General features: G+C 35.2%; 2 protein-coding genes and 2 long non-coding RNA genes across 7 annotated transcripts in view; 2 read left to right on the top strand and 2 right to left on the bottom strand.

Annotated features, from left to right (window-relative positions):
• Positions 1–23,509, bottom strand: part of LOC101746728 (protein Lilipod) — a 39,561-nt gene that overhangs the window by 13,829 nt on the left and 2,223 nt on the right. For all 3 annotated transcript variants that reach the window (XM_004931102.5, XM_062670180.1, XM_012694748.4), the window contains exons 2-5: positions 18,575–18,839; positions 16,222–16,449; positions 14,840–14,905; positions 2,666–2,818 (exon numbers count right to left, since the gene is read on the bottom strand). In XM_004931102.5, the coding sequence (XP_004931159.1) occupies positions 2,666–2,818; positions 14,840–14,905; positions 16,222–16,449; positions 18,575–18,839 (712 nt within the window). The remainder of the gene's footprint in view (positions 1–2,665; positions 2,819–14,839; positions 14,906–16,221; positions 16,450–18,574; positions 18,840–23,509) is intronic.
• Positions 6,719–12,554, top strand: LOC101746587 (tetratricopeptide repeat protein 1). 2 transcript variants are annotated; one of them, XM_062670185.1, is made up of 3 exons: positions 6,719–7,086; positions 9,743–9,988; positions 12,246–12,554. In XM_062670185.1, exons 1-3 carry the CDS (start codon positions 6,811–6,813, stop codon positions 12,309–12,311), a joined length of 588 nt encoding a protein of 195 aa, XP_062526169.1. In that variant the 5' UTR covers positions 6,719–6,810; the 3' UTR covers positions 12,312–12,554. The 2 variants fall into 2 exon arrangements, with proteins under 2 accessions (XP_062526169.1, XP_004931158.1); XM_004931101.5 differs by having other exon boundaries at positions 6,730–7,086; positions 12,102–12,554.
• Positions 22,671–23,082, bottom strand: LOC134199425 (uncharacterized). The gene is made up of 2 exons (XR_009973915.1): positions 22,990–23,082; positions 22,671–22,918 (listed from the first exon to the last, which is right to left on the bottom strand). It is a non-coding gene; the product is annotated as an uncharacterized LOC134199425 (long non-coding RNA).
• LOC134199424 (uncharacterized) lies at positions 23,090–23,327 on the top strand. Its single transcript, XR_009973914.1, has 2 exons — positions 23,090–23,231; positions 23,280–23,327. It is a non-coding gene; the product is annotated as an uncharacterized LOC134199424 (long non-coding RNA).

The following is a 23,509-nucleotide window of genomic DNA, read 5'->3' as shown; positions in this document are numbered from 1 at the left end:
ACAAGTCTATTCCGAATACACCTACGATTTGTTTAATACAGTATCTATATATATAAAAATGAATTGCTGTTCGTTAGTCTCGCTAAAACTCGAGAACGGCTGGACCGATTTGGTTAATTTTGGTCTTGAATTATTTGTGGAAGTCCAGAGAAGGTTTAAAAGGTAGATACATATGAAAATGCTCGGAATGAAATAAAAATAATAATTTTGTTTTCCCTTTGAAAACAAAATTCGTCCACCGTCGGACGGATTCCTTTTGTTTTGTTTTAAGTTTATTTTATACAAAAGTTTAGGTCTTTTATTTATCGATTGAGGCACTAAGAAGTCTGCCGGGTCAGCTAATTATAAATAATTATTGTATTACTATCGAAGGTTATTAATATAGCTTACGATCTACGGCTTAATTTATCTGTAAGAGATCGCTTTTTGATGAGAATCAGTTTCAGGGTTACACGGTTACCCTTACAAATCATTAAGTACCAAGCTTTGCGTCGCAGTCAAACTTAAAGAGCTGACAAATGTTATGGGAATAACGACTCGCATTCAAATAACATTCGACGAATTTCCTTATTTAGAGTCTGAATACACACACTGAAATAGTATAAAAAAATAAACAATTTGTATACATTTGAAAGACATACGTCATAAAATAAAAACAAAAACATGTCTTTGTCGTCGTACCTGTCAACTATGAAGAGTACACAAGGTCAATAGAAACAAAATATAAGAGTTAATCCAATACCTACACTAATCAAGAAAAAATCATAACTAAACGAAATTCTGGAAAATTGTTCTAAATTGATTTCAAATTTAGTGTTATTTAGTTTTCAGATTTTATGAGGAAGGTCACAGAGTAAACAAAGTACAAGACAGGTCACGTTACAGGAAGTGAAGCGCGCTCATTACCGGCTCGCAATGTATCCTTCATCTCATGAGTTTGTACGTCTGTTATTTGCTAATATTTTTTTCTTGAAACATAATATTATTATCACTTTATTTATAGTTTATTGTTTACATGGAGGGAATGATTAAGTGAGTGTTTGCGAAGACGTTTCATTGTTGTTTACGGAATGACACAAAGAAGTAAACAAACATACTTCTTCGTATCGGTGTTGGCTCAAAAATTGAAATCCGATCATAAATCACTGGTACCTAAAGACTGAGATAATAATTTCAAGTACATATCACATTTCCTCTTGAGAGAAAAAAAAACTAACACATTAATTCAGCTAATTGAAAAATTAGGACTATAAAAGAAAATCGTCCGACTGTACTAGAGTAGTAAAAGTTACTGTATTTTCTTGTTTATTACTTGTTCTTAAACTTTAAATATGAGTTTTCGAATTATGTAAATCCAATAAAACTATTGTTTTGCATCAAAAGTAACATTGTCATTCGCTCATTCTGATATGGGAGAGATTTCTGAATAACAAATCTGAGGGCCTAGCCAAAGTGCATCCGACTAGCGTTAACTTTTGTAGAAAAGTACACTAATCACCCCTATAACACGGTAGATTGGTTCCGCGTTATAAGAAACGCGTTGTTGGAGTATTCTCGCATAACACGCTTGTAAAACGACCTATAATGCGTTATGTACAAATATAATATAACCAATGTTTTTACAATTCAAAAACTAGGAACACAAATTTAATAAATTAATTCAATTTTATAACAGCACAATTGACACAAAGTGCAAAGGTACGCCAAGTTAATTATGAACTGTACAAATCATTATTAATTTCACAGCACTGAAATAGTAAAATGTGTGAATTCCCCGCGTTATATGGGAGAATATCCGTGTTATACGGGAAACTGTTATCGCGTAATATGAAAATGCGTTTTAAGAGTACCGTGTTATAAGGGGGATTACTGTACACAAATGTATGTGATTGATATAAACAAAAAGACGGTCGAGCCAACGTTAGTAGATTATAAATTATCTAGGCCCCCGCGATACGAATAGGAAATCATGAAGGGCAGGCTAAATATGAGATTGCATAACAAACAAACTGAGATACTACTCATATTAAAATATTTTTATAGAAGGAAATTGTTTACGAAGATTATTTTGATTTCTGGTACTTTTGAAACTTTCATTTTAGATAATAACATATGTGTTTTTTTTCCTACCTATTCTAGTAACTTCGTGGGATTATTCTAGATTCACCGAACTAGTAGGTGAGCTCACGGGGCTCAAGCCTGACGATGTTGCTAACACGAACCGTAGCAAGAGCCGGGCTTCGCAGAATCTACCACCGCATCGGAAACGCGACCCACTGAGAAGATTCGGCGAGAAACCCAATGGGCTGTGTCTATGGGTTAATTTACTCTTCGAGCCCTTCGTCGCAAGCGACGGGTTCGGCGAGGAGGTGACCGGTGCTTGAGATACCTAAAACATACGAGTACGAGTACGATATTACTGGTGGTAGGACCTTGCACGGGTAGGTACCAACACCCTGCCTATTTCTGTCGTGAAGCAGTAATACGTTTCGGTTTGAAGAGTGGGGCAGCCGTTGTAACTATACTTGAGACCTTAGAACTTATATCTCAAGGTGGGTGGCGCATTTACGTTGTAGATGTCTATGGGCTCCGGTAACCATTTGACACCAGGTGGGCTGTGAGCTCGTCCACCCATCTAAGCAATAAAAAAAGTAGCTGTACATACCAGTTGCGACGGCATTGTCGATTCGCCGTCGGATTGTCTCTTCTTCGAACGAATACATGTAATACTCCTCGTTGAGATCTCTGAGGAACTGCGGCTTCACGAGAACTCCGCCGACAACTCCAAACAGACGCACGAAGCCAAGCGGCGTGAAAACTGTGATTCAAAAACAATTTCATTATTAATAAGCCCCCGAAAACATTTAAATAACTGAATTCAATAAAATATTTGAATTTAAAAACATAATATTTTATATTTTAAGGCAAATAAAAACGTAATAGTATTTTTAAAATTTGGATTAAAATCCACAGATAATTCAAGTGCATGACAAACGCCTGTATGGTTAGCAAATAAAGTGTGCAAACGTTTTATTACTTAAAAATTTGTACAGTCTACAAAACACATATTTACGTAATCTGTGAAAATACAACGCATAAATTATATTCGGAAACGTGACAGTTTACAGCAATACATTATCATTCCGAAAATCTATTGAACGTAGGTATATCAATGTGTTAATATTATTTATTTAACAATAAACTTACGAAAAATAATAATAAAAGTGACATTTCTAACAAAAATTAAACCTTAATTGCAAAATTATATTTAACCTACAGAGCCGTGGTGAACAGCGTTCATTTAAAATTATACTAGCGACCCGCTCTCGCTTCGCTTCGGAAACTGTAATTTATTATTGATTTCTCCACTATTTAATTGATGTTATTATACATATAAACCTTCCTCTTCAATCACTCTATCTATTAAAAAAAACCGCATCAAAATCCGTTGCGTAGTTTTAAAGATTTAAGCATACATAGGGACAGACAGATATAGAGACAGAGAAAGCGACTTTGTTTTATACTATGTAGTGATATATTTTAAGATTTTGAAAAATTACATCGCTGTTGAGGCTGCTCGTTCGCGAGAAGTTGGAATAGCCCTTTAGGCTACCAGCGAATAAATAGGGAAAAAACATCGTAAAGAATCGTTTTAAAGAATTTCAAATAGGGAGTCTATTATATGTATATCTTTGTATGTATCTGTTATATGTATGTCAATAAGTGTTGAATGAACACAAAAATATTGAAAAGATGCCGGGACCATCAAATGACTTCACCGAGACACTACTATAAAGTCTAAAATCGTGGGACTGTTGTTATTACTTGTGCAATTGATACACATTATTTATAGAACAGCAGTAAATGAGGCTTACTTTATAGTTCTGACTAAAACCTACATAATATACTGCAATTTATTTTATACTGTTATAATAATAAATCGACAAGTTTACGTCTGTTTTAAAGGGTTTATATTGAAACGTAGAAATCACCAAGGAAATACCAACAAGCCTGCACATTTGCCTGTGCTCATGCAAAGGCAAGGAAACGAATTCGATCGGAATTAATTCGATTTATATGAGTAGTATAGGATAGTGATCAGATCAGAAAACAAGACAAGAAACTTCTCACAAGGGTGTAGAATAAAATAGTCACACTGTTAATAATTTTAATAGGTTGTTCGGCGCGACATCCTTGATCTGGTAAGTCTGCGCCAGTAGGTATCACCACCCCGCCTGTTTCTGTCGCGAAGCCGTAATGCATTCTGGTTTGAAAGGTGGAATTGCTGCTGTGCTATAGAACAGAAACTTCTCGAGGTAGGTGGCATCGTGGTCGGCATTAACGTTGTTGATGTCTATGGGCTTCGGTAGTCTATGTCTAGTCAACGTAATAAATAAAACAGTCCTAGATCTATAATGGCTGCTCTTTCCACGTGAGCCCTATTAATTTTGTAGTTGAAGTCTGCTATGTTTTCATTGACTGTATAAAATGTTATTAAATTCAAATTGACCAAATATTTCCGAGCCAACAAAAACTTTAAAGCTACATATTATAACAGTGGAAATTAATCGACACGTCAGAGCAGCGTCGACGAAAATTACAAATTAATTATAAACACGAGACACACCTGCTCACTACGACTTGCGCGTTCAAGAAATAACATCACCTATTATAAAGGATTAATAAAATCCAATCGGCCAAATATTATAAATTTACGTAGGTATCACCATCCTAATTATTTTTGCTGCAAATTTCCTGTTTGAAGGGACAGTCGCTAAAAAATACAATTAATTAAGACTTCGACTTAATGTTTTAAGGTTAGTGGCGTAATTCAGTTGTTTAGCCTACGAATAGCAATTTAACATGACACGGTCCGTGCACTGACCAATACAAAAAAAAAAAAAAATGACTTTCTTCTGCCTATTTTCTAAAAAAGGGGTGGTTTTCGTCAGTAAACAATGCGAACAAGTAACGCACTCAGATCCGACAATAGGACATCATGAATCTAAATATCAATCCGCTACGTAAATTTTAATATTCACGCCGGAACAGTATTTAATAGTAACCGAAATAGCTGTTGGACAAAAAGTTTCGCGAAACACGTGACCGAGATAAACGAAAAAGTATAATCTATTGTTAAATCACGTGTTACTGCAAAAATAGATACAAGCTGATTCGCAAGGCGGTACAAGGACTCGTAAACACGCTGATCGCACACAATCTCACCTTTGATTTCCGTTCCGTTAGTTTTTTTGGGCCTACGAAGGTTCTTGTCTATCTCTGAGGGTTCCATTCAGACCTCGTTTCAAGACGCACGTTATATTAATAGGTTGCAATAAACAAATACAGATAAAGCCAGGAAGCTTTGTATGTATGTTAAAAGTCAGCTCAGATATTTACTTGAAGGGCACGGTAAGGTATTTGGGCACGTAAAAAGCAGTACCTACGTAAAACAAATTTGGATGACGGAATCTGATGATCCTACTTAAAAGAAATACATATAAACTATGAATCAAAGAAATTTGGCAGTGTCTAAGCTACGCCCCTGACATTGTTGATCTAAATGAGGATCGATGACCACCAACCATCAGGTAGGTCGTAATTAAAGCAATCAATAAAAAACACACCTTGAGTTTAACAGTCTAGCATTGGGAAACAATGAACATGTTTATAGATGGCTGCATTCTGATATCTCCAACCACTATTACAAAACTTATGCGAGAGGTATTTAGAGATAATTAATAAAAAGGAAACAAGAGAATGACACCAAAGATCCCAAGTGTCGAAGTGACTGACAATCATTTTTAGACTGAGATATGAAAATTTGATAAAAAGGTTATGGTTTTAAGTGACTGAAAAGTGACAAGGATGATTTCGACAGATCTTCCTGCGCATCGGTATGCGCGGCACGTCGTAGTTGACCGACTAAAACTGCCTCTCTCTTAATAATCCGCAGCCAAAACTCGAATGAAACAAATGTTTTACGTATTTCTTACCTACTCCCACGAGGCATTGGTCCGGCGGTCATCGACGCTTAACTACTAACATTCTCTGTCGATGTGTTGACCCAGAAAGAGATTGAACCGAAACGTTTGACAATTTTGGAATAAACACACACACAAACACAATTATTGACCCATGTGGGTTCTCAACGTGCCCGAGGAATTATCTAAAATTTAAATTTTTTGGGGGTTCCATTTTTATTACACGACCATATTTCCTTGTTTTCGAAGTCGTTCATACGTGCACCTAAGCATTTATACAGAAAATTCGCATCACTCGATATCAGTACACCGAACAAAGTATGCTTGAGCCACAGTTATATCAGTGGTCCTGCACAATACTATATATGAGTCGACTATTATCAAAGGCGGCAATCTGACTTTTGGACAATGATTGGTAAATCAGAAAAACGAATTATTGACTTTGAATTCCATCGGCAGTCACAAAACTCTTCGGAACGACATCTTAGATAAATAACAGGTTAACTATTAACCTTTATTTAATGCAGGTTTTGAACCGTATTCTTTGAAGGAGACGATTATATTCAAATCAATCTGTATTGACATATCAATAAAATTTTGTTGTCCAAATGCACAGATTGCCGCCTTTGATAATAGACGACTCATATATGAACAATAATAATAAATGTAACATAACAAAATTAAATTAAAAACGCGATGCTATTTCTTTAAAAAAACCCGAATGATTACATTGTACTATTTGGTCTTAACGACCGTTGCTATGCGCTTTATTTAGTCAATTCGTAAAGTAAATTTTTCATTTATTTTGTAAAACCTTCACACAAAAATGGCTCTAAACAAGATTTTATCCAATCCTGCATTGAAAGATCACAATAAAATGGAACTAAACGAAGAATGGAACAATTTCATGAAAAGGATCGGTGATGTATCAAATTTAGTTAGAGACATGGCTAGCGGAGACAAAGAAAAGGCAGACGCAGCCCAGGTTTTAGCTGATAAATATCTACAAGGGAAAGTGATACTGGACGAAGAAGTTACCATGAATATTAAAGACGACAGAACTGTTATCAATAAAAAAACCAGGAAAACTTGCGACGATTCAGTAAGACTTTACTTGTTTTTAGAATCAAAAGATGTTTTGAATCCAATAAATCGTTAAAAATTATTTAATATCATCAAATGATATCAAACAATGACAATCTGTTCTCAAATTATTATTTTTACATGAAATTTGTCTAATCCCTGGACTATGTGCAAGCATGGGTGGGTACCACAGTCTTGCCCATTTCTGCGGCGAAGTAGTCATGCATTAAAATTTAAGCCGTGGGACATATTTTGCAATTCAATAGAGAAACATCGACTACGTGTTCTATGGTGGGTTTTGATTCGCGTTTCGATGTCTATCGACTTATTATTATTATTATTTTTTCATTGCTTAGATGGGTGGACGAGCTCACAGCCCACCTGGTGTTAAGTGGTTACTGGAGCCCATAAACATCTACAACGTAAATGCGCCACCCACCTTGAAATATAAGTTCTAAGGTCTCAGTATAGTTACAACGGCTACCCCACCCTTCAAACCGAAACGCATTACTGCTTCACGGCAGAAATAGGCAGGGCGGTGGTACCTACCCGTGCGGACTCACAAGAGGTCCTACCACCAGTGATTACGCAAATTATAATTTTTTAGCAAATTGCAAATTTAGCAAATTTTTTGCAAATTGTCTAATGCAATAAGACAATGAGGACAATACCTTTATTGAATTTTATAAATATTATTTTCAAGTTAAAAAATTCTGTTAAAACAAGACCTATTTTTTAAATCTCCGGACGCGTGAAGCATTTAACACGGTTGATTCACCTAATAGAAATTTCTAGTAACAACATTGTTGCAAGTCGAACATAACCGTCCAATATACATTACTGAGTTATTAAAACTGGGTTATCGCAGTTCTGTCACTTATTTTTATTACGACATGCACCGGCGTCGAATAAGTCTTAGCAGTTGGAATTCTAATGATTATCACGTGGCTAATATTATGTTGTTTGTTCTGTTTAAAATGTTAATCGCAGAGGAGGTTCGAAAGCATCGGTTAGCGTTGAGTGCCGAGAGGTTTGACGAATAGTTTTTTATTATTATTTTTAGTGAGAAAAGTTCAGGTTCCAGTTAGTTTCTGTTAGAGTATGGACACATGTACACATTATATTTCGTATCCTCCAAATTTCCACCTCCGATACTGGAATTATTTTAACTATATTATGTAGTAGTATGAAGCTGTGAATCATTATTTAGATAAGAGAGAGAAATTAGTTCGTAGCATAGGTTGCATATGTATGCAACGCAACCTTGCGATTTCTCATAAAACGAAGGTATCTGGTCTGAACCGAGAAATACAGTATAATAGAGTAAAACTGCGACATCAACGTTTGAAGAAGTCCAATCATTGATGAGTACCTACAGCATAGGCACTGCATTTAAATTCCACCAATGTCGAACGGGTATAAATAGTAGAATGCACAAACAGTGATGTCAGTGTTTGGTACGTGCATATATATTGATTGTTGAACGTAAACATACGTGTACTGAATACCTAGTTTTTTTTATCAGTGAAAGCTACTTGGCTTGTCTCTCTATAAATAAACATCCACCTAATTTACATAACGTACTCTCTATTAGCGGATAGATGAGAAAAAAAGATATGCGTTTAGAATTCCTTGTTCCCTTCGACTTTGAGCACCAGTATTCATCCGAGTAAGTTATTTAGGAGAATAAAATTTTTTTTTGAAACGTTCTATTCGTGTTGTTGTCCGTATTTACGTTGTCAGTGTAAATATTTTCATACTAAACAGATACGCAGTAGACACTGCAAACAAACCAAGACCGGAATGTATCTGCATTTTATTTTTAAACATTACACATATTCTGGATATAGGTTAACTTTAAGTGAAGTTTGCTGTAACAGAAAGCATTCGTGCGTGTAAATAAGGCACGTTACGTAAGCCGTGAAGCTGATAACCGAAATGTCGGCGATTTTATAGGGAATAAATGATAAACGCAAGTTTCAAACCTTCAATTACGATATACACTTTAAAAAATCGTTACTTCCTTTAGCATCTATTATTAATGAAATGAAGCCGATCTCATAAATTAACTGAAGTGGTCTCGCACAACAACTTTCTACTGAAGTTTATTCAGCTAAATCTAAGCAAACAAAAATATGTACGTTTTATTAGCAATTTTTATTATCCATTCAATTTCATTCACAACTGATAATTTTCGTATATGGTTTAATATATTTCTATAATTACAATTGTTGATTGCATATTTCGGTCAACTAACGAGTCAGTAGTATCATTATTTAAATTGCAGAGTAACTCGCTATGATAATTGAGCAAAAAATAAATGATTGTATATCTGTTATAGTTATACAACATTCTCCCATTGAGCATAGATGTTGATATTAAATACAATAATCTTTTACTTTTTACTAGTATTCAATATATACGACGAATTACAATATTTACTTTAATAAACTCAACTTTATCTAAACGATGCCAGGCTATATATTCTTCTTCTCAGTCGTACACTCCTGGCTGAGTGGTCGTGGTTACGTATGTCTTAATGCATGGTTGCGGCTTTTGAGAGACTTCTCCATCTCTCTGTATTTGTGGCGGTACGTATACATAGGCTATATATACTAGGTAGGAAACCTAGAAATTATATTAGCCTTTTTTTAACACATGATTCGAATTTCTAGAGTGAAATCGATAAAGAAACATGGATGGCAGAAGTCAGTAAGGACGCAGAGAGACGAGCTCTCGACCGCAAGATCAGACGAGAGAAAGCAGATACGTTCAAAACGCAAGCGGTAAAAGCTTTTCGGCGGGGAGAGTACGAACGAGCTCTCAGTTGTTACGATCGTGCTATCGAACAAATTAAAGACAACCCAATGTTCTACTGCGATCGGGCTTTGACAAATATTAAATTAGGCCATTTCGAAAAGGTAAAGTTTACATTATTGATTGCTACTTCAAAGTCATCATCTTCTTTTTCTCCACCTTATGCCACTAGGTGGGGTCGGCACAGCTAATTTTTCTCTTCCATTCTCTTCTATCAGCCGTCATTTCAACACTCACTCCTTTCTCTATTATATCGTCATTCACACACTCCATCCATGTCTTCTTCGGTCGACCTCTTCTCCCTCAACCTTGCACTACCATTTCCATACATCTCCTAGTCACATGCATCTTCTCTACGCATCACATGTCCATACCACGCTAACCGTCCGCTCTTTAATGGTGTTAAGTGGTTACTGGAGCCCATAGACATCTACAACGTAAATGCGCCAAACACCTTGAGATATAGTTCTAAGGTCTCAGTATAGTCACAACGGCTGCCCCACCCTTCAAACCGAAACGCATTACTGCTTCACGGCAGAAATAAGCGGGGCGGTGGTACCTACTCGTGCGGACTCACAAGAGGTGAATGGGGTGAATTGAACTTAGTTCATTTCAACCCGATAAAGACACAAGTTTGCGCGTTCACTGCGAAGAAGGACCCCTTTGTCATGGCGCCGCAATTCCAAGGAGTATCCCTGCAACCTTCCGAGAGTATCGGGATACTTGGGGTCGACATTTCGAGCGATGTCCAGTTTCGGAGTCATTTGGAAGGCAAAGCCAAGTTGGCGTCCAAAATGCTGGGAGTCCTCAACAGAGCAAAGCGGTACTTCACGCCTGGACAAAGACTTTTGCTTTATAAAGCACAAGTCCGGCCTCGCGTGGAGTACTGCTCCCATCTCTGGGCCGGGGCTCCCAAATACCAGCTTCTTCCATTTGACTCCATACAGAGGAGGGCCGTTCGGATTGTCGATAATCCCATTCTCACGGATCGTTTGGAGCCTCTGGGTCTGCGGAGGGACTTTGGTTCCCTCTGTATTCTGTACCGCATGTTCCATGGGGAGTGCTCTGAGGAATTGTTCGAGATGATACCGGCATCTCGTTTTTACCATCGCACCGCCCGCCACCGGAGTAGAGTTCATCCATACTACCTGGAGCCACTGCGGTCATCCACAGTGCGTTTCCAGAGATCTTTTTTGCCACGTACCATCCGGCTATGGAATGAGCTCCCCTCCACGGTGTTTCCCGAGCGCTATGACATGTCCTTCTTCAAACGAGGCTTGTGGAGAGTATTAAGCGGTAGGCAGCGGCTTGGTTCTGCCCCTGGCATTGCTGAAGTCCATGGGCGACGGTAACCACTCACCATCAGGTGGGCCGTATGCTCGTCTGCCTACAAGGGCAATAAAAAAAAAAAAAAAAAAGGTCCTATCACCAGTAATTACGCAAATTATAATTTTGCGGGTTTGATTTTTATTGCACGATGTTATTCCTTCACCGTGGAAGTCAATCGTGAACATTTGTTAAGTACGTATTTCATTACAAAAATTGGTACCCGCCAGCGAGATTCGAACACCAGTGCATCGCTCGATACGAATGCACCGGACGTCTTATCCTTTAGGCCACGACGACTTTTTTAAAAGATAGAAAAGATTGATATACTCATTCTTTATCTTGTCCATTCTTGTCTCTCCACACATCCATCTTAATATTCGCATCTCTGCCGCATGCATCATATTCGTATGAAATTTTTAGCCTTGCCCATAGACTGTCAGGTCGACCGATTGGATTATAACGTTATCGTTATTTCGAAAACCATAAATCAATTGTTCCATTTTGCAACAGTTACTGTTATTACTATACTAATAACGATCCAATCGAAACAAATCACATAGACAATATCAATCACGAAACGAATTTCAAGCAATGTGTATCTACTTATTATAACATGAAAAATATCCATACACCATTCGCATCATGTTGAATGATATTTATTACAATAAAAATAACTCCGTATCAATTTAATAAACAATTTAACGTTATATTTAACACGACGTCTTTATCTTTATTGTGGCATCACGACAAGATTACTTTTATCAATGGGTCAGTTCCACGTTCACGATAATTATCTTTGGGATTAATTCTAATTTAAATAACCACGAAATGAAATTTAGTAAAATGAATTTATTTTCTTCTTCCAAATTTGATATGCGTTTCACTCAGGTCGTCGGAGACTGCGATTCGGCATTACGCCTCAACGAAGACAGCTACAAAGCGCGTCTTTACCTAACAAAGGCTTACAAGGAGTTGGATGAACATGACAAATACGAAACAAGTTTTAATGATTTGGAAAACAAATTTCCACAGCACCGTGACTTGACCGAATACTTCTTGAACAAGAGAGAAAATTTCGAAGAAGACGACGATAATTAATTTTGGAAACACTGAAGAACTGTTGTCGATTTAGAAAGTTTAGAGTTTTGTTCTGTCAAACGAAATTTTGTTCAATTGTGACCGTATTGTCTTTTTTTAATTTGACGATATCTTTGGATCTCTTCATTGTATCTCATGCCGTATCGCTAAAAATGTTTGTTCTTAATAATACATTTGGCATGAAGTTTGTTAATTTCCATTAATAGCATTTTGTAAATAAATCGAGTCTGGTCTAGTATACAATGTATTCATTTATTTTGATTAATAGTAGTAACTCATTCCTTTCTTGAGTCTCTACTATTTCAAATGATTAAAACAAATTCTGTTTATTGCGTAGACGGGAGAGTGACAGAACACCTAAGTGGTGTTATATTACCGAAACCCATGGGAATCACAATGCCTCACCCCACCTTGAAAATTAGGTCGTAAATCTATACTGTACTAGAGGTCCCGCAGTAGTCGAAATTCGACTATAATTATTTGGAATTGTAAATTTGTACACTATTATGATTGTCTATACTAATATTATAAAGAGGAAAGATTTGTTTGTTTGTTTGTTTCGAATAGGCTCCGAAACTACTGGACCGATTTGAAAAATTCTTTTTCCATTAGAAGCCGACATTGTCCCTGATGAACATAGGCTACTTTTTTAAATTTTTTTTTTATATTTTTTTTGGTTTCATGTGTGTTTTAATGTTTCCGAAGCGAAGCGAGGGCGGGTTCGCTAGTATTTTATACTTCTATAATCACAAATTTCGTCAAGGCTACTCTATAAAAATATATTAATAAAGACAATCAATATTTAATCTATTCTCAATTTGACCACAGACGTCAAGAACAAAAGTTTGACAATAAACAGTATGCATACGCGTGTGCGTCAAATACATGGTATGTAATGTGTGTAATGTTTTCTTTATTGATTTAATGTATCTTTTATGCATTATTTTAAAAAAAATATTAGCATTGTGCACTTCTTCTCTATATTCTCTATAAGTGTGGAAAATTTCATACTCCTCCATCTGCGCAATTTTCGTAAAAAGGGATACAAAGTTTTTGCTTCACGTATTAATATATAGATAATAGATATAAGGCTTGTCAAAATCCTTCAAATGAGCGCATGAATATCTTCACTGAAACAGTGGGTATGATGGTGCAGCACGCACTAATATTTTATAGAAGAATAAATAGAAATATATAAGAGAAATAGATACAAAGAGAAAATAGAAATATATACATAGCCTAAACGTCACAAGTCTATTCGTAAGTATTATCTCAAAATTGTACGATATCTGCAACTAATAAGGTGTTAGCGGTAGGCAGCGGCTTGACTGTGTTCCTAGCATTGCTGATGTCCATGAGCGACGGTAACTACTTACCTTTAAGTGGGTCTTATGCTCATCTGTCTACAAAGGCAATAATAGCCGCATTTCCTTTCCATTTTCTTAACATTTATAAATAAAACAATAGGAGTAAATCTGTATAGATCGTGTTCGCAGAATACGCATAGAATACAATAATGGTAGCAAAAAAAACCGGACAGAAAGGTAAGCGCATCAAAAACAACTCTAAAGATTCCGAACAAGCATAAGTTAAATATGGCAATCTATTCTAACCCAAATTACCATTAGATAAGGAATTACGTACATATTTAAGGCGAATGAATGTAGAGGAGGCGAAACAGATATTTTTTTATTCGATGGGGGTTCAAAGATGGAAAATTACAAAGCGTCACTATCTTTAAAAACTATTTCATAATCGATTCAAATTTAATTATTACGACATTGACCGAAAAGCGCGATAAGATAATTCCTATATCCGGTCATATTTCGTTTTCAATGGATAAATGAAGAAGAATGTACATATTTCATGAACGCCCCATAAGAAACCATGGTCGAAATCGTGGTATACATTAATGAGTCGCTGTAGAAAATAACATGTTGGGTACATCAGAGGATGGATAATGTCCGAGGGTAATTTGTGTTCAAAGTCGAGTTTGTTGACGTCTAGCGGCATGACGTTCCTTTTGACGACAAGCTTCGTCAGTTTTAGAGATAACACTATCTCGTTATTCTGTACACCTAGTATTAAGTTATCAGCTGGCAGATATCTCTACATAGTATAAAATAAAGTCGCTTTCTCTGTCCCTATATCTGTCTGTCCTTATGTATGCTTAAATCTTTAAAACTACGCAACGGATTTTGATGCGGTTTTTTTAATAGATAGAGTGACTGAAGAGGAAGGTTTATATGTATAATAACATCCATTAAATACTGAAGAAATCAATAATAAGTTACAGTTTCCGAAGCGAAGCGAGGGCGGGTCGCTAGTCAAGTATAAATGTCTAAGTCAACTTGAAACACAATGTCGTTGTCTCTATTGCATAGACTTAAAGCCTACCTCAACCGACGTTTCGCGGCAATATTTCGATTATAATCGATTATATATCGAAGAGTTCGTTTATAAAACGAATACGTTCATTTCGTTTTTATTAAACCTCATTAAATTAAATCGATTATTAAACAACTCACCTAGTAACATTAAAACGCCGACAAAAGACACGCAGGAATAGAGGAACGGTAGATAAGTCCATAGATCTGCGAATGAATAAAATATTTGTTACTCAAACTGGTTATAAGCTTTCACATTCACGTGGCGTGATGATTAGAACATTTTATACTGTTTATTTAAGAAATCAAATGACTCGTCAATACAATACGAGCTATACCTACTTTTTTTTTTAAATAAATCAATTTTTAAGAATACGATACGAATTGAGATTCATCTAGCAATATTTTTAGGTTTAAAAAGTAATTTTCAATATTTTTAATGGGGGCTTCACTTTTAGTGTTTAAAGATTATTATCGATTAGCATAACTATTTGCCACAAAGCAATCATGCGCTTTGGTTGGAAGCAGGGAAAAGATGTTCTACAAATACAATTGACACTTCGATAATATGTTTCAGGATGGTTGACGTCATTCAGTTATGTTATATGTAACTTAGGTATCTACCTATTAATATTTTAGGTAGCCACATAAAATCAGGTTGGTCCAGCAACGTATAAGTATAGTGCTACAAAAAACAACAGCTTTTTTGTTCCATTGTGTTGCATAATTACATTGGAAACGAAAACATTTTAACGAAATGTTTGGAGATCTTTTGTTGAATGCCATCCGTAATAATTGAACGCGAGTCGGTGGTACAACGATTTGACATAATAATATAATCATATAGTATAAATAAACAACATAGAACAAAAACCTGAGCAAAATAAAATAAAATCTCGTTTTTATTGCATCGTTTCTGGAACAATCCGATAGTTCATTAGCACCGTCTACAAAATAAATTGGTAAAATTTCTTCACGGTCCATTAAAAACAGATAAAGACTGATTTACTATTTAAAATACAAATATGTACATGTTTGTTTTTGTAAAACCAGAAGAATAGAATGTATTTTGTGAGACACGAATAAACGGCTATCACAATTTTAGCACGTAACTGTAATGTTAAATTTTTTGGCACACTTCGAAATCCATAGTTATCACGCTTTCATTTTCTAGGTTGAGGACGTTTTTATATCTATAATTAACTTTTGATTGTATACTATGCGGAATGATTAGGTTAAAACTATTTCAGAACGTGTAGACTATTCGTTGATGACATTATTTCGTGTGATTATCTGGGTTATGGCAAGGAAAGAAGAAATAAAAGAAGGGAAGAACTATCACGTTTATTACGCCGTGAAATAGTCATGGGTAGCGGTTTGAAGATTGGGATGGTTGTTATACAATCAATCATGATTTCGACACCATCTCCCAAGGTAAGTTACCTTTTAATATGAAATTAGCTTGGTCTACAGCAAAAACAAAAATTTAGCGATTAGAAAAAAATCATATAGATAGTACTTACTCAATAATGCGTCCACACCAGAACGATCTCCTTCTATCCAAGCCGATATGACATAGGCCAAGCCGAGCATAGCGATGCCGAGCAATGCTAGCACAATAAAAGTTTCGTAGACTCGACCCTTCAGACCGCGGCATCCAGGAAATCCGGACGACTCCGAAAATAAATAGGCAAACGGTAGGAAAACAAACAATGATAGATTTGAAAATAAAAATACGTGATTCCATAGACCTGAAACAAAATTAACATTTTTTAGATAAAATAGATCTACAGTCGTCTCTTTCTCTAAGTAGTCAAGCTGGTGGGGACGGTGCCATCCCACAGGGCTCCCTGAATAAATCTAGATATTTACGGTGGATGAGATTTTGTTATTCATCAAAACTATTAATTGGTTATATGTCTTATTGAAATTCTAAAAATAATTGCTATCGCAAAATAAAACAAAATTATATTACGTTATTTATCATGGGATACAACAGATCGAAATTCGAATGCCGCTACCGTATAAAAATTATCGACTTATAATATGGCAACGGTAAATTTTCTGAACAACCGTTAAAGAGCGTTCGAATTCTTAAACGCTTTTTATACGTTTCCACAATATTGTACTGTTGTGTTGTGTAATGTACATTTGCAAACTGTCCGAGTAATCCCATGCTCCAGCATAACTTTATTAATAACGTTAGATGTGCTTCTATTCCAACTAATTTGAGTTGATATGACCTTTGAGTTGCTAATTCGACCTCAGGTTTATAAAACAGTAGTAACTTTGGTATTACAGAGAACTAGTTATTAACATGTAGGTATAATATGCACTGAAAACAGATAGGGGAATTTTGTACTAGTTACTGATATCATTCAATGACTCTGACCTAATACCAGAACGGCTCCGGGTACCTATTATCGACTACTTTAGTTTTGAAAATCGAACAATCGACTTTGTTTCTTTTTTCCCTACCTATTCGTTGCTAGCCTAAAAGACTATTTCAGCCTAGCCCGGACAGATAGGTGAGCGCACGGGCTCAAACTGAGAGAATTTGCTAACACTAGCCCTAGCAAGGGCAGTGCATCGCATCGCTGAATCTACCACCGGATAAGAATCGCGACCCACTGAGAAGATCCGGTGAGAAACTCAGTGGACTGTGTTTATGGGTTAGTTCGTTCGTCGAGGACGGTAATCGGTGCTTGAGGGTCCCAAAAAGCATCGAGAGTGAATCCGGGGAATCCGACAAGACATGTTTCGGGAGACGGCGTTTTTGCGTTGCCCCGTCGCGATCGGATAAGCGAGCAATCGACAATTGTTATGATGAGTTCGCTATCCTTAGGTGTGCTATAGAAAATAGTTCTTTAACCCTGAAAATCCACGTGTGTTACGAATATAGTACGGCATACGCATAAACAAAACTATAAGCGAGACACGTTATTATGCAATTGGTATAATTATTTTCATCAGCTGTGTATGTTTCGTGTGACGTCAAACGTACACGTGTATTTACACTATTACAGTTACGTGCCTTTGAAAAAAAACTATGTATTGAATTAAATTTAAGGATGTTTCCTATTTATGATTGTGTAGGTAAATAATTTACAACACTATTTTAAACGGAAATATTTTTGTGAGAATAATTTGACTTTTTTTTATTGCTTAGATGAGTGGACGAGCTCACAGCCCACCTGGTGTTAAGTGGTTACTGGAGCCCATAGACATCTACGACGTAAATGCGCCACCCACCTTGAGATATAAGTTCTAAGGTCTCAAGTATAGTTACAACGGCTGCCCCACCCTTCAAACCGAAACGCATTACTGCTTCACGGCAGAAATAGGTTGGGTGGTGGTACCTACCCGTGCGGACTGAGAAGAGGTCCTACCACCAGTAATGACTTAATAGTCGGATTACCGTGTCGTTGCAATTAATAATTTTAAGATGGATAGGAGAGTGGGATCATCTTCCTATCTCTATGGCACACCCGCGCGTATTAATGGCGCGAATTTCGTGATGAACCGTTGTTTAAATATTTTTGCGATTTGTACAACGTTACTCATAAAAGTGTTAGATAGGTACACTATTATATTTTATATCTTGTGGCATTGTTTCTAAAATTACGCAATAAGATTATTAGATTATGCCAAACAAACAAGAAAACAAGTTTTCTTTTTTTAATATCAATAAAGTTGAAATGTTAGTATTACTACAGGGTCATAGATCCCCATGTTAAATGTCATTTTCAAAATTGTGCCCGAAAAGGAAACTATGTCATTTTTACGGAATGTAAGTTAGCTTATGTGATAGGCAAGACATATAGATATTATGTTTTATACTAGGTATTCTATTTTTGGGTCAATTAAAATGGTTACCTTGTATCAGAGAGCTATTGAGCCATTTTACATAATAACTGTTTGGGTACAGTATGAGCACTTCATTGCTGACAATCGAAACGGGCAGCAGGAGTGCCGAGCCCAGGGACACTGCCAAGGCAAATGTGCAGAGCCACAAGCTGATCCTGTACACTTTGACTTCATCTTCGTCTGCTGTAAAATAGTCTTCGCTGTCTCGTCTCCGAAACTTCTCAATCAACGTGAACGAGATCAGATACAGCAATATAAATAATAACAAGAAAATCTGTAAAAAAAAAGGATTTGTTTAGTAAAAGCAATAGGTTATTTTAGAGGAAGTGAGCAAAAAAGCTCACATGCCATTTAGTGGGAATCGGACTCGATAGATACCAAAAACTGATCGCCACCTTCTATCTAGAAACATAAGGTTGATTTTTTTTGCTTTCGAATATTAACTAGCCTGCCTTTTACAAAACAAACATAATATGATACAATTAAGGTTTCATTCTCATGTCTGAAAGCCGGTGATAGCATCTACGTTGTGATGATTATTGGCTCCGGTAACAGCTTAACACGTAATGGGACAGGAGCTTATATTCCCATGGGAACAATAAAAAAGGTGTCTTCTGACGGCAAAAACTATGGCTCATAATTAAAAAACACAAATACCGTAGCTGACTATTACAACAACACTCCATGCCTTCGATGGAAACGACCGCGACCTCAGTAATAAAAGGTTAGCTAAATCATGAATTGTTTTCGTGCACATAGCTAGAAATTAGAGTTGAAGGTGATTCTCATAAGTAATCATCAGTAACACTGCGTGTAATTAGTGTTTCATACAGACGATATTCCGCAATTGCTTAAAGAGTCAACTTTGAGAACCTTATAGAGAAGATAAAAAGAAACCAAAAAAATACGTATCTACTTTTCGTGTGATGCGTTTTTTTTATTAGATGGGCAGACAAACTAATTTTTCGTCTGGTGCTATGTAATCCTAGAACCCACATAGATATATGACAAAGAGAATTATGTCGCCCGCCTTTACACTTGAATAGTCGCTTGTTAGGAAGTCGTCGTGGCCTAAAGGATAAGACGTCCGGTGCATTCGTATGTAGCGATGCACCGGTGTTCGAATCCCGCAGGCGGGTACCAATTTTTCTAATGAAATACGTACTTAACAAATGTTCATGATTGACTGCCACGGTGAAGGAATAACGTCGTGTAATAAAAATCAAACCCGCACAATTATAATTTGCGTAATCACTGGTGGTAGGACCTCTTGTGAGTCCGCAGGGGTAGGTACCACCACCCCGCCTATTTCTGCCGTGAAGCCGTAATGCGTTTCGGTTTGAAGGGTGGGGTAGCCGTTGTAACTATACTGAGACTTTAGAACTTATATCTCAAGGTGGGTGGCGCATTTACATTGTAGATGTCTATGGGCTCCAGTAACCACTTAACACCAGGTGGGCTGTGAGCTCGTCCAACCATCTAAGCAATAAAATAAAAAAAAGTTAGTTCGTGACAGAAATTGACCGAGCAGCAGGCTCAACCAAGAGTATAAAATTGCACGAAAAAGTCAGGATGGGCCAAGAATAATTTTAGTACTACTACTGATAAGTAAAGTACTAAAACTTTTAAGAAAGATAAAGATAACACTTCAATAATACTACATTTGATAAAACTGACTTCAACGAAATAAAAAAAGGGGAAGGCCCAGTGAAGGGCGTTAATTTTTTTTCGATTAAAGTGAGATTTAATTGGCAAATTATGTTAATTTTTACACGCTTTATATTAGCTTCACTTGTATTCTACTACATTACACTACACACTACACTACACATTACACTACATTCTACTACTAATATTTTTTGTTGAATTTTATATAAAGCGTGTTTTTCAGTTTTTTTTAAACTATTATTTATTATGAGGATTCCGCTAATCGTTTTTTTTTTTTTTTATTTCTACGTGTTAGTCAGAAAAATGTAAACTTGAAAATATCATAAAATATTAGTTACTCTCATTACTAAAGTGGTAGCCTTATTTGTCTCAGTTGTTTGGAAGTTTAAAAAAATTAATCTCTTTGTAGTTTTTTTTTAATTCAAGTAAGTAATCATTACGAACCATATTTATTTTTGTTAACATATTTCGGTCTATAAATAAATAGCTGATTTCCAATTTTTTGCTACTTGCATATAATATGTCGATAGAAATTTATTTTTTCAAATATTTATTGTGATTGAACAGGTTGTATTTATATGCATATATAAATAATAATTAATAAAATAGAGTAGATTATTTTGACATTGAATTTTTGTTTATAGAGCAAATTATTATTAATACTTCCCACATAATTAATGTCATGTCCCTTTTTTGTGGGACTTATAATAAAATTGTAATCGGGTTTATGTTATTGTAATATTTTTAACAGACTTAGGTGTATGGCTCTAATAAAGAACAAAAAAGTTTTTTTTTATAGTAACCTGTTTTAATTTATCTATATATATTGTGATTAAGGTTTCTCTATCAAATGATAACATTATTTTTTTATAATAATGATACATTATAACATTATTTATTTTATTTTATAATTATAAAAATTTATCTCCTTTCAATATTCTGTGTATTAAAATACATTAAAATTAATTGACCATCTTGCCACTCATTTTCTTATATGATAAAATATCATCATCATCATCATTCTTTCCTATTACCCTCTGCTGGGGTGTAGGACTCGAATAAAATCCTTCAATTTACATCGGTCTTGGGTAGTCTGATAAAATATTAAATGCTCTATTCATAAAGTTAATGTTTTACAAGCTTCTCAATATTTATATCTCGGTGTAAATAAAAAGTTATCTCTAGATCAAATATATAAAATACTTTTTTGGATTTAATGTAGAATTTAGAGAAGTGTTCAAAAACTGCCATAATTCATAACTAGAGAACTATAAAAATGGAACATGCAAATATGTTTTTTAGTTTTGGAATGATCACACATTTTTAGAACAGTTGACAGATTTTTTATTACTTTGAATTGTTGTTTTCAGATTTTCAAGAGTTTTTGTTAAAGTGATTTAAGTATGAACTTGATAAAGTTCAAACATAATATAACAAATAAACTAACAATAATTTTTTTGTTTAGATAACTGGACTGTTCACTGCCCACCTGAAGTTCAGTGGTTACTGGAGCCCATAAACATTTACAAGTAAATACCGATTCATCTTGAGACAAGAGTTCTAAGGATTTTAAGGATAAGTGATAATTAATATGTGTTAAGGAGCTGATATAAGTCAGGATATAGCCATGGGAACACCTTTTATTTGAATGAAAGAAACACATCCAAATTGAGATATCAGTTTTAGGTCTCAGTTTTTACAAGTAAAATTGCTGCCTCACCTTTCAAACCAATACAGATAACTGCTTCACAGCAGAAATAGGTCAGGTGGTGATAGCTACCTGTGGGAACTCACAGGACGTCCTACCATATATGGTTTTAAAAGTAGCACTTAATTTTTATTGATTGAGTTTTTAGTTTTCTGCCCATTAAAAAAAGGTTTTAAAAAACACCTTGTAAATTTATTATAAGTTCAGATTGTGGTATCTATAGCCAATATAGCAACATCATTTTGAGTTAGTTACATTTGCAAAATTAAATTACTATGAACTACATTAAAGTGGATATGAAGGTGATTTCAAGTGATGAAATTTAAATTGGATATTTACATTACATCCATAGATATAAATACAAGCTAGTTAAATATAATACTAGCTACAGGTATTGTACACTACCTGTAGGTAGTGCTTATATTAATTTATTATCATTTTATCCCACAATTAATGGTACAACAGTTAGTAAATGTTTATTGCATTTTATGGGCTACCTAACATGAATATTTGGAATAAGTAAAAAAATTATAAAAATTTTGATACTGTTTAGACTTTAAATAAAAAAGATTTTTGCTGATGTACTGTTTTACATAAAAACTGTTGGAGTTTGTATATTAAATGTAATGGCAGGCAACACTTGACACTTGATTAGATTTCGAATATTGGAATTAATTTAAATGTTTAAAAAACAGATCATTGTATTCTCGTAAGAAAATGTCATAACTTCTCATCTAGACACGGCATGAAAAACATGTAATAGTTTTATTAAAAAATATGAAGATAATAATTGTATTATGGTGTAAAAGTGTTCAAGCAATCTGCAATATAATTATAATGAAGCAGTTGTGTTTTTAAATAGCCCCTCATCACCTACAGAACCCAATCCCTTCAAAATGTAACCATCCAACAGGTTATGGGCCCAGACCAGAATTTATAAGGTAATATTTATTATAGTTTGCTGATTAAAACATCACCTAAAGAACCCAATCCCTTCAAATTAACCGTCCAACAGGTTATGGGCCCAGCACGCTTCCACTTCCATCACCTACGCCTACAACATCACCATGGAAACGAAACTGTTTGTAAAAATTTTCTTAGCAACCAATATGTAATGAATTTAATGAAAATAAAACCATTCAAAACAGAAAATTATTATAAGAGCATGAGATAAGGTAATGGAAGGGAGAATACTAACATAAGTAACAAATAAAAATAAACATGAAGACGAAGTCGACGAAGTTCGAGAAGGTGCTAGAGGAAGATATGGAGTTAATGGAGTTCGAGAAGGTGATTTTAGAGGAAATAATAGTAATGGAGGTAATGAAGTTCGAGAAGGTGAAATAGGAAGAAATGGAGAGTTAGTGGAGTTCGAGAAGGTGATATTAGAGGAAATAATACTAATGGAGTGTAATGAAGTACAAAAGCCGTAAAGTTCGAGAAGGTGTTGTTAAAATGCGAAATATAGAGAAACAAATGAAAGTGGAACAAATGATTTCAGATTAACAAATGAAAATCTGGTCATGGAAAACTTTGAGACGTTAAGTGTATTCATTAAAAAAAAAAAA

This window comes from Bombyx mori, chromosome 9, assembly GCF_030269925.1.
Source record: "Bombyx mori chromosome 9, ASM3026992v2".
In the NCBI taxonomy this organism is placed as follows: Eukaryota; Metazoa; Arthropoda; class Insecta; order Lepidoptera; family Bombycidae; genus Bombyx; species Bombyx mori.
The sequence above is the reverse complement of the archived record's forward strand: the minus strand, read 5'-3'. Positions and strand labels throughout refer to the sequence as shown.

Bases quoted from the DNA above. Each gene is read 5' to 3' on its own strand.
- LOC101746587 (XM_004931101.5), top strand. From the start codon at position 6,811: ATGGCTCTAAACAAGATTTTATCCAATCCTGCATTGAAAGATCACAAT. The intron at 7,087-9,742 runs GTAAGACTTTAC...TCGAATTTCTAG, and splicing joins GGAAAACTTGCGACGATTCA to AGTGAAATCGATAAAGAAAC. The intron at 9,989-12,101 runs GTAAAGTTTACA...CGTTTCACTCAG, and splicing joins AATTAGGCCATTTCGAAAAG to GTCGTCGGAGACTGCGATTC.